Here is a 10121-nt window from a genome sequence, read left to right as displayed (position 1 = left end):
AAAAAGAAAAAGAAAAAGAAAAAGAAAAAGAAAAAGAAAAAGAAAAAGAAAAAGAAAAAGAAAAAGAAAAAGAAAAAGAAAAAGAAAAAGAAAAAGAAAAAGAAAAAGAAAAAGAAAAAGAAAAAGAAAAAGAAAAAGAAAAAGAAAAAGAAAAAGAAAAAGAAAAAGGAAAAAGAAAAAGGAGACCATTTGCTGCAGAAAGGTTTTTGCTTGTACACAGCCTAATTAATGCACTGAGAGCAATGGACGGTCTATTATTAGCATTTTTCAAAACAGACTGTCAAGCCACAGTCTCTGTGTGACCTTTTCAAATAATGCCACCAGCAAAGGAGCCAGACCGGCCCTTTGTCATTGCAAGATAACATGTCTCTGGGGCAACTTGAGTTTTGTGTCTGTGCAAGGCCTGGCTGCTGCTCCGCCGGTGATTTATGGGAGAGGAGGGAGGAGAAAGGGTCAGCGTGGGAGGAAATGCAGCTTTGTAAACCGAAGCCCTGAGCAGTTCCCTTCAGGCTTGCGAGGAGGAACTTGGAAATCCATGAGAAGTTTCAGCAGAGCCTCACTCTCTCCTGTGTATGGGGAAAAGGATGATCGGTCACAAGGGAGAAGGCTTTGAAGCCTTAAAATAGCCTGCATGGTTGGCGGCTTCTGCTTGAGGGATCTCAAAGCGTTTGGCATTAGCAATGCACCCAAACTCTTGTTGCCTCCTTGAAAAAGCTGTTATCACGCAGCTTCTCTGACATGAAAGGTTTTGGGGCATGTGCCTCCTGCAAGGTGTCCACAACGAATGTGTTCATCCACATGCACCGTCCTGCTCCTCTTGGAAGTAAAACAATGCAGTGGGCGCACTTTTGCTTTGAAAAATAGAAGCAAATGCGTAAACATCTTCAAGCACAGAGTAGCTGTGTATGCCAGAAAATAAAAAGAAAAATGCAGTTTTGATCCTGAAGCAACTGACATAAGTACAAATAAAGGAAACCGAAAACGAAAAGGAGAGAGGGAGAAAGAAAAAGAGCGAATATAGCAGGGACAAAAAGGTTTTATATGCTGAAAAAATATTATGATCACCTCTTATCCCCTTCTCAACATACGTGTTGAGAAACACTGCACACTTAAGTGAGCCAGAAGAAAAGCTCTCTCTGCTCAAGCCAGCAAGACTTGCTGTCTCATGATGAAAGTGACTCTTCCCGTCTCTGAGTCTGTCACCCCACTGAGAAACGACGTCGATAATACTTTCTTGGCCTATTTGATCAAGTTAGGTCATGAGTGACTCTACAGCAGAGAAGCCGTCGGGGCTGCTAGGAGTGACTGCTTTGCAGATAATGCTAGCAGCCTGCAGACTTTGATTGCGAGCCAAATACATCTTGGCTCAGAGTTGCTGTCAGGAAAGTTAGATACCAGCTCGGTTTGCATAGGCTGAGTGCCAGTTTGATGGCTTAATAGAAATGATTCAAGCAGTCTTCTCACCGCTGCCCCGTCATGAATGGAAGGTATTTGCAACCATCCCACGGCTACGGAGCCAGGCTGAGGCCGTGCCAGGGTCCCCCAGAGGACCATGAGTTGGTTTAGAGCCATGCTAGGATGGTCATGGGGTAAACGACAACTCGCAGCACATGTGTTAGCCGGCTGGGTGCACTGAACTATCAGTTACTGCTGCTGAAAATGGGTCCAGCTTTCCGTTTCAACACGGCATGGGCTGGTTCACCAAGGGAAACGTGTGCTAGAAAAGCATGCCTTCAAAACACACAGCTGCTGGGGGCACCCTGGCCTCATTGCTGCTATCACCAAGAGGAACACCATTAGATCCCACTGGTGGAGATGCAGAAGGCTGTGGGCTGGGACTGTTGCATCTCCCAGCTGGTCAGCAAGCCCAGGTGTGACAGCGTGGGAGATGTCTCCTGGGACATCCAGGCTTGCACTGCGAGAGTGCTTTCTGCCAAATACCTTTCTGCCTTGTGTTTTGACACAGTGAATGTTTTTGCAGATAATTTCTGCTTTCCTCATAAAATCATATCAGACCTAGACTCATAACTTTTTATTAGGAAATCTGAATACTTTGAGCAATTCCCTCTAATCTTCCTTCCCCCTCTTACTTTTGATTGGCAATGCCCATTTTTGATAAGAAGTTTTAATTTCGCATTGAAAAGTCATCCTTTTCGGTAGAAACAACCCCTCCTATTTTCAACTAAGCTCAAAAGCACGTTTCTGACAGCATTCATATTCAGGGAACAACAATAAAAATGGCTAAGGGCTTTGATGCTAATCTTGAGATGCCTCAAAAGACCTCAATTTCCAGAGCACGCTTAGCTCCCGCCCTGAAAATCAGTCCTATTCATGCTACGGTTAGCCAAAAGCAAGTGAGAAGTTGCAGTTCCTCAATCAGAAGAAACGGCCCCGCAGAGAGACCAATTCTTTGTGCAGTCGCAGGTTGTTATAAAGCCTGAGGACAAACACCCAAAACAACCAGCTCTCTCCACCAGTGGTACTTAAATCCAGCTGTGAGCAGCTGGCAGGGCAAGGGCAGGGGTTATTCTACCTATCTGCTATATCTTAACTATCCGATGCAAGTGAATAGCAGCAGCTGTAGCAATGGAGCTGTTGTGTTTGGGAACCACCATCATGGGCCAAGACTTTGCTGTGCCGGGAGCTTTAGAGGTGCAGAATTAAAGGTAAGTTTTGACCCTATAGAGATATAGAGTCAACCTTAAAGACATCATGAGTGCCTAGGGAACCACGGTAAAGTGAATGAGAGTCTCACCCGATGAAAGAACCCACGCCAAGTGAAAAGTGGATTGGCAATGCTGCCAACACCGCAGTCGAATCCAGAGGTATACACTCCCTGCCTGCCTTTGTGTTACTTCCATTAAGCTAAATAATGTCAGAAGGAATTAGGCTTTTGTTAACAATAAAAAAATAAATAAATTATTTCTGAGGCAGCAGTGAGAAAGCTGGAAACTGTGAAACAAGTTGCACAACACCGAGATCAGAAAAATGCCAAGAAAATCAAAACGAAAATCGTTTAAAAAAAAAAAAAAAATTAAAAAAAAAAACCTGAAAGAAAAAGGTTTTGATTTTACATTACATGCCACACTTTCGTAGTCAATAATTTTGCCTGACTGAGCTTGAAGTGCTCCCACAGGACATAATTCAGCTCTTTGATTTTTTTATACAATTGAATTGTCTGGATTTTGTGCTTCCTCTATAAAGTCACTTGAATTACCTTCCTTCATGAGAATCTGTCAGATATCTCAAATATCTTGCATGGTTCCTATCAGCCCTTTTTGCCACACAGGACAGAGTCAGGCACAGCATCATTTCTGGAAACTCAGGCACCGGTAGAGAAAAATAAGAAGTTCCCCAGACTGTCAGTGTGAATATTCCTCCAAAACTGGAACTGAACCTAACAAACCAAAATATTTTTGAGAGCTGAAAATGGCTAACATGGTACTTCATGCATTTTTTAGCATCTTTCCACTTCTGCCTTCTGGCATGAAGCAGAAGTAAAAGCCGCCTGCCTGAAGATAGCTTCTGTTGTGCTTCTCACCAGAGTGAGAAGGTTGACACAAACCCCGTGAAAAACTGGCAACGTCTGCTCGGTTGTGGAGGTAGGAAAGCACGGCCACTTGGAAATGTGCCATGAAAACAGTTTTGCAAAAGAAAGCATGGTTTCTGGAAAAATGGCGCTTCCGTGGAAACACACCCCGATTCACGTGGTCGAAGAGCTACACCTCCCACAAATTTGATCTCCATAAGAAATGTCTATTTTGAAGAACATTTTGACATTGCAGGAGTTCCCCTGTCTTGCCCATGGCAGACACCCTCCATCATCATCCATAAGACATAAGAAGACCAAGGTCTGCTGTTCCACACATCCTATTTATTTGTCACCCCCCTTTTTCCTTTCCTCATGCCCTGTGTCCCCTCATCCTACACTTTTGCCCACGTGAGGAACTTTTGTGTGTTGCTAACCGCTTTCTTCCAAGCTTCCTCTATTTTTTGCCCCCTTCTAATTCTTTCTATCTCTCTGTCCTTAATCTGCAAAATGTCTTTGACAGAAATATATACAAGTTGCTGTCGGAGGCTGGGCAGAGGTAGCAGAGGGCTTCCCGCTAAAAGGCAATCATCTACCAAACGACATCTGCGACCTGCAGATAATTGCAGAGGTGGATAAAGCCAACAGTCTCCAAGCAGGGGCTCTGTGGATCTTTATTTTATACTCTTTTCTTTCTTCTTGTTCTCTTTGTAGTCTCCCTGGGCTCTCTGATGCCTGCTATTTCCTCTGAAATTTTCAGCTGGCTGGATATAGCATCCACAAGTTGTCACGCTGCAGACAGGGCAGCAGACAGAGAAATCTCATGCAGTTGATGTCTCAGATCTCACTTTGCTCAACCAATGAAGAAGGAGTGCTTTTCCCTCTTAATTTCTTTGATGAGCAGGGGAAACTGGCAGCTACAAACAGTTGGTGATATAAACTGAATCTTCTGAAACATACCGATAAACTCCCCACCTGGCAATGCTGAAGATACAGAAACCGCATGCCTGCGACATGACGGCTTGTTCTCAAGAACTGCTGTTGGGGGACCATCACCTTGCAAAACCCCATGGGAAGGCAAAGAAAACAGCAACTGAGCTAAGAATCTTACCTTGTACAGAGGCTTGGTTTAGATGAGGGATGTTGATAAATTGTCCGCCCTTTGGTAGAAATAGAAAGAAAAAAGACGACATTTACTACTTTGCTGTGTTTGCAGGAAGACCTGCTCTCTGCTTCACAGATGAGTGGGAGTCTGATCCAGAGCCCACTGTAGTCAGTCAACAGCCCCTGCGTCTGGCTCCGTATGTGTCATGATGGCTTTAGCACATTTTGCCGTGATGTGTTCATAGCTCTCTTGGCAGTCAGCTTGAATAATCGTTGACTCCCCTCTGAATAAAAGCATAAATCTGCTCCCCACTCATTTAGACCCTGGTCTATCTAAGTTTTGTTCACTGATGACAGATTTAGGATCAATGGGGGATGAGACGTGAATGGTCCCATTGAGAAATGACAACTGCAATATTATTTGAAGCAGAAAACCCGGGATACTCTTTGCCATAATTGTCCCAAGGCTCATGGAATATCCTTTGCTCAGGGTTATGTTAAAAAAATGCAGGCAGTGACTATATTAGCAAATTAAGCAGCAGCAAGGTACTGCAACTCATCTAGGCACACTTTTAAAACATTGACGTGGCCCCTAGTTTGGTTTGACCCAGACCCTGAGAGTGGCCAATTGACCATAGACCACTCCTAATCCGCAGGTGGGATGCAACCACCTTGTCTTGTGGGCTAAGAGTTTAATACCGTGGAAATGGCCAGGTGGGCTCTGTTGATCCAACTTCAAACGCCAGTCCTGTGATCAGTCCAAGGTACAGCACCTGGTGACTAAAGTGGGTGTTTGACCACTGCCAGGTATTTTTATACATGTGCAAAAGGAGTGAACTGCAGACGCTGAATTAAAAACAGCTAGTGCTTTCTGTCCGCACCACCCTTTCACTCCTACTTAGCAGCAGCCTGGGGTGGGAGAGCTGCTCAGCCAGTGCTCTTTCTAATTTAACTGAAAGAAATATGGACTTCCCCTGACATGTGAGAGCTTAGTGCCTGTGGCAAAAAAAATGAGTGTCAGAGGGTGATTGATGATACTGTATTTACACTGATAGTAGCTCCTTTCCAGTGAGCTGGAAAGAATGAAATTTAGGAAAAGAACATCTTCTTGGTCAATCTGACATTTGCTGTCATGAAAACTGGACTTCACAACCATGGGAGAACTCAGAAATGAAACCAAAGGAGCGAAAAATATCTCCACCTGCCATCAAAAGCAATGATAGGCAATTCCTCCCCCCTCTCAGAGCTCAAGACCAGAGATGGTTTTCACATGACAGTGCTGGCTGCTAGTTGCAGTGCTGACAAGTGCAAGAAAAGAGAAAACAATTTCATGTCCTCTGTACAGCAACAGAAAGATAGATAAAGGGATTTCCACAGTTTAAACAAGGAGTTTGTCATTTGAGGTCTCCTAAATCCTGACCCAGTGTCTTACTGATCAGTGTCCATGCAAGCAGAGGCCGTACGAATTCAAAGGGAGCAGCAGATGCTCAGCATTCCTGATTCTCAGCCCACCCCAACACAGATTAGTTGTAGACCCTCTTTAGTGAACCTGTTGTCCTCCTTGATGGTAAAGTTTCCATTGCGGTTTGCAGCTTTGAATCTTAGCCTGAATCTGACCCATCTTTGTGCCGTTTGCAAGTCAGCAACATCAGCTTGGGTTGCAGAGTGCTGAGGGCAGCAGCCCTGTCTAAGAGATACGGGAATCGGCTCGGAGGACTTGTGTCCAAGCAATGCAGGGCACACAGGCAGTGGCCTCTTGCACCTTCTCTCCCTGGCCCCTGCCCTGCTCTCCCGTCCAGCCCACGCAAATAATTGTGCCAGGCTCAACACGACATAGACTTTCAGAGCACCACCATCCCTAGCCCACTCAGACAATTCACGGCCATAACATATCCCCAAAGAGAAAATGGCATCCTTTTTGACAGAGAAAAAAACTAGAGCAAGAAAGGGCTGATTGAACAGTTCACCCTGTGTTAAGAACCTCGTGGGGGGAAGCTAGGCATAAACATTTGTTTTCTGCTCTTTGAACAACATTTCCCAATTGGTGACCCAATTTTAGGAAATAGAAGTACTCAAGTTCCTGCTTGCACGTACAAGTATTGCCTGCATCACTCCGGACACTAACTGAGCTGTGGAGGACCCCAAAAGGACACAAAACGGCAGGCTTACCTTGGGTGGGGCGGGAGGAGGTTTACTCTTGTTTTTTGGGTTGCTTCCAGAAGTGTGTTTCTCATTGGACATCAGCTGATTTTTGCTCCCGAGCAACCCCATCCTGGAAGGAAGACCCAAAACTACTTTTTAATGAGACTGCTCTTGAGAAAAAAGGCAGATGCTGAGGGACAAAACCTCAGTTTGTTTGGAGAAGTTGAGAGAAGATGAGAATGCAGGGCAATGGGACAGCAGAGAGAAGAGTCTAAAATCATTCCGTCTACAGCCCCCCTACTACCTTGGACTTTGTGAACCCTATAGTTTCTGTTCCCACACAACTCTGGTGTTTCACATTTTGCAAATGACGCTCAGACAAACACTGTAAGTCACCAGAAAAAAAATGAGCACAAATGACTGCTTTGGATATGTCCCCTCTCCAACGCAGGGATCCCCAGCTGGCATTGAGCAGACTTGCTCCAGAGCTGGGTGATGCCGCATGCATGCACGGCCGGACCGTTGAAGAGGGGATGGTGGAGATCCTGGGGAATATCACTGTGCTGAGCTGTTTAGATGCACCAGAGCTTCAGGAGTGTCGCATAGTCCCCGGACCAAGCCCAAGCCCTACCTGTGCTGCTCAGTGCCTTCTGTAGGTCATGTCCCTCCCATGCAGCCAGAGCAGCACACAGATGTGGTAGCTGTCTGCATGGTACCAGTCCCACCCTTCCTTGTGCTTAAGCAGCACAGACACACACTCAGCTTGCCCAGGAAGGCATGAGTCCTGATGGGACACTTTGGAGGACTGCAAGAAGCTTAAGGAGTCAAACGAAGTGTAGCTTGCATCCATCCTGCCTGTAAAGTGTGGGCCTAGGGCTTGGCTCAGTTGTCCATCTGCAGTACCTTCTGATGTGCCCTGGGGTCTCACAAGGTGTGGGTCTCCCATACATTGTGGATTATGTTTCCCAACCCCATGTATGTGTCTCAGACATTCTGGACACCTCGAGGAGCACTAGACACAAATGAATCAAACCCTTTCCGTGGGCTAACCTCTGGTTCACACTAGGGTTTCCACACTTGTGCTTGAAGGCTGGTTTAACCTGCAGCCAAGAAATGTAATTTCAGCTCTGGTCAATACTTCTAGCATAAAACTGGATCTGGGTAACCAAGATAGCCAAACCACGGCAAACTCGGCCTGCTCAGCCCCCTGAAAAAGCGGGGAGCAGTTGAAGCCAACATTACTGAAGTACTGTTGCCATGGGTCTATAAGGTACCTACACCATCCAGCACCAAAGTCTGCCCCAGCCCCTGCTTTGAACCAAAAGCATTGAAAGGTGTGGGCTACAGGTCCAAAAAAAACCCAAAAAAACCCAAACCCCTGAATACTTGTAGCTGAGCAAAGACACGTTGGCTCCTGTTCTTGCCAAAATACCTCAAGGTCTGCAATGAACACGGGGGGTTGGGGACTGGAGGTGCAGGGACCAATGTGATTAGTCAGTTCCCCCAAATGTCAGTCTGGCGCTGGGTCATGATAGTCAGACTCCAACAGATGTGTCCAAAAAAGCTTCCAGCAGACCAGACTTGTGGGAAAAAAAATATTCCAGTAAAAGCAACTTCTTTTCTTTCTAGCACGTTTCTAATATTTCAAAAACTGGGACTCTGAAATGAGGTTTCTAGCAGAGCCATCCCAATATTTTAAGCTGTTATTTTTTTGAAATATCTTCTCCCTTCTGCCTCATTTTTATTTTCACTGATAAAGTGAGCAAAATGGAAGGAATTGGTGAAATATTTCAGGATAGCCCAATACACATTTTTTCCCCCCAGTCAAAAGTTTTTCAGCATCCAATCTTCTCTGAGCTTTTCTTTGACCTGAGTTTACAGATGGCCCATCCATCTGTAACCAGGTCTCAGCAACGCTCCGGGCACTGACAACACAGTTGGAGGGGAAGTTTCGCCCACTGAATCAGCCACAGCATTTCCTGCAGCAAGCTCATTTTAATTTGGCAGCCTCCCCTCCAGGTTGCAACCAGGGTTTGCTTTGCTTAGAAGATCTGGTTGTCATGCAATGGCACATGATTTATTAAGTGAGCTTTTCCTGCTCTTCCTCTTGCGAACTGGTGGCAGACAACTTTGTGCCGGGATTTCTGATTCTGAATGGTGTTATTTGCCAGGATAGTAAGTGAGAGTAGCTGGAGCCTTTTTTCCCTTTTCACCCAGGGAACTGCAAGGTATCATTTTAAGTCAAGGCTGGATGATAGACAAGTTTTAGGTACCACTCATTACCAACCATGAAAGGCACAGGGTCTACCTATGTGTTGGACATCTATCTACAGTCCTTGTTACTATCTCACTGGAGCATCTAGGGGTCTTTGACATACTCTGCTCCTGAATGAGAGATACAGACGTGGCAATTGCCGTCTTTTCAACAGAGTTAGGGTATGTGAGATAAAGCGCGAGTTGGCAATACGCTTCAACTGCCAGTCGTGTCACCAGGATGATCTTACGAGAGGACTGATGGACCGTCTGCAGGATGGTGGATGCACATTTCAAGTTGCTTTCAGTGACGGCACTGGTGGGGCAGAGTGGGAAAGGGCACGGAGGAAGGTCAACCTCGGCAAGTCCCATCAGGGGCTTGTGGTTGTCCCAACTCCTCTAACAGGGTTCATGGGGAGCACGGACTGTGGTCTAACCTGTGTGTCTCCCTACGGTGCTCCTGTGTCCAGGGGGACACTGCAACCCCTTCTACACCACGCTGAGACTGGAAACACCTCTCCGCATCCTTGCACAAACTAAGCTTTCTCCCCGCACGCATGTGTCGAAGACACATCTGTGCAAAGCAGCACAGAGAAGTGAACAGCATGTCCCAGCACGGGTGGGAAATGGAACCGGCGAAAAGTCTCCCACAAAGGTCACTTGCTCCCACCCACGCACAAAAGACGTTAGCACAGCTCTGGGTATTCACAGTCCCCGTGAAATCCACCCTTCACGCTCTCCAGGTTGCCTCTGCAGCCTTCGCCAGCCAACGCGACCATCCTTCATGCCGGCAGGTGCCATACAAAATCCCAAAATAGCGCCTCAGACAAATGTTGTCAGACGCGGAGAGCTGCTGGTGAGCTCCCAGCCCACAGCTGGTGGAGTTTTCATTTTTTTAAAAGTTTGGGGTTTTTTTTCCAAAAAACTGTGGCTGAGTTGAATGTACGTTGTTCTGCAATGTTTCTGCTTCTGATTAATCTTTTTTAAAATTAGCTTCACAAAAATATTTTGAGAAAAGCAACTGGTAGTTCTCCCAGCCATTTTTTGTTGGGTTTTTTTTGGTTGTTTTTTTTTTTTTTCCCCTTGGGAAAAA

At 45.8% G+C, this 10121-nt stretch overlaps 1 protein-coding gene across 1 annotated transcript in view; it reads right to left on the bottom strand.

Annotated features, from left to right (window-relative positions):
* Positions 1 to 10121, bottom strand: part of BLK (BLK proto-oncogene, Src family tyrosine kinase) — a 35585-nt gene that overhangs the window by 20067 nt on the left and 5397 nt on the right. The window contains exons 2-3 of the mRNA XM_009288947.2: positions 6803 to 6905; positions 4641 to 4689 (exon numbers count right to left, since the gene is read on the bottom strand). Coding sequence (XP_009287222.2) covers positions 4641 to 4689; positions 6803 to 6905 — 152 coding nt within the window. The remainder of the gene's footprint in view (positions 1 to 4640; positions 4690 to 6802; positions 6906 to 10121) is intronic.

This window comes from Aptenodytes forsteri, unplaced genomic scaffold (assembly GCF_000699145.1).
Source record: "Aptenodytes forsteri isolate BGI_AS27 unplaced genomic scaffold, ASM69914v1 Scaffold57, whole genome shotgun sequence".
NCBI classification, from domain to species: Eukaryota; Metazoa; Chordata; class Aves; order Sphenisciformes; family Spheniscidae; genus Aptenodytes; species Aptenodytes forsteri.
The sequence above is the reverse complement of the archived record's forward strand: the minus strand, read 5'-3'. Positions and strand labels throughout refer to the sequence as shown.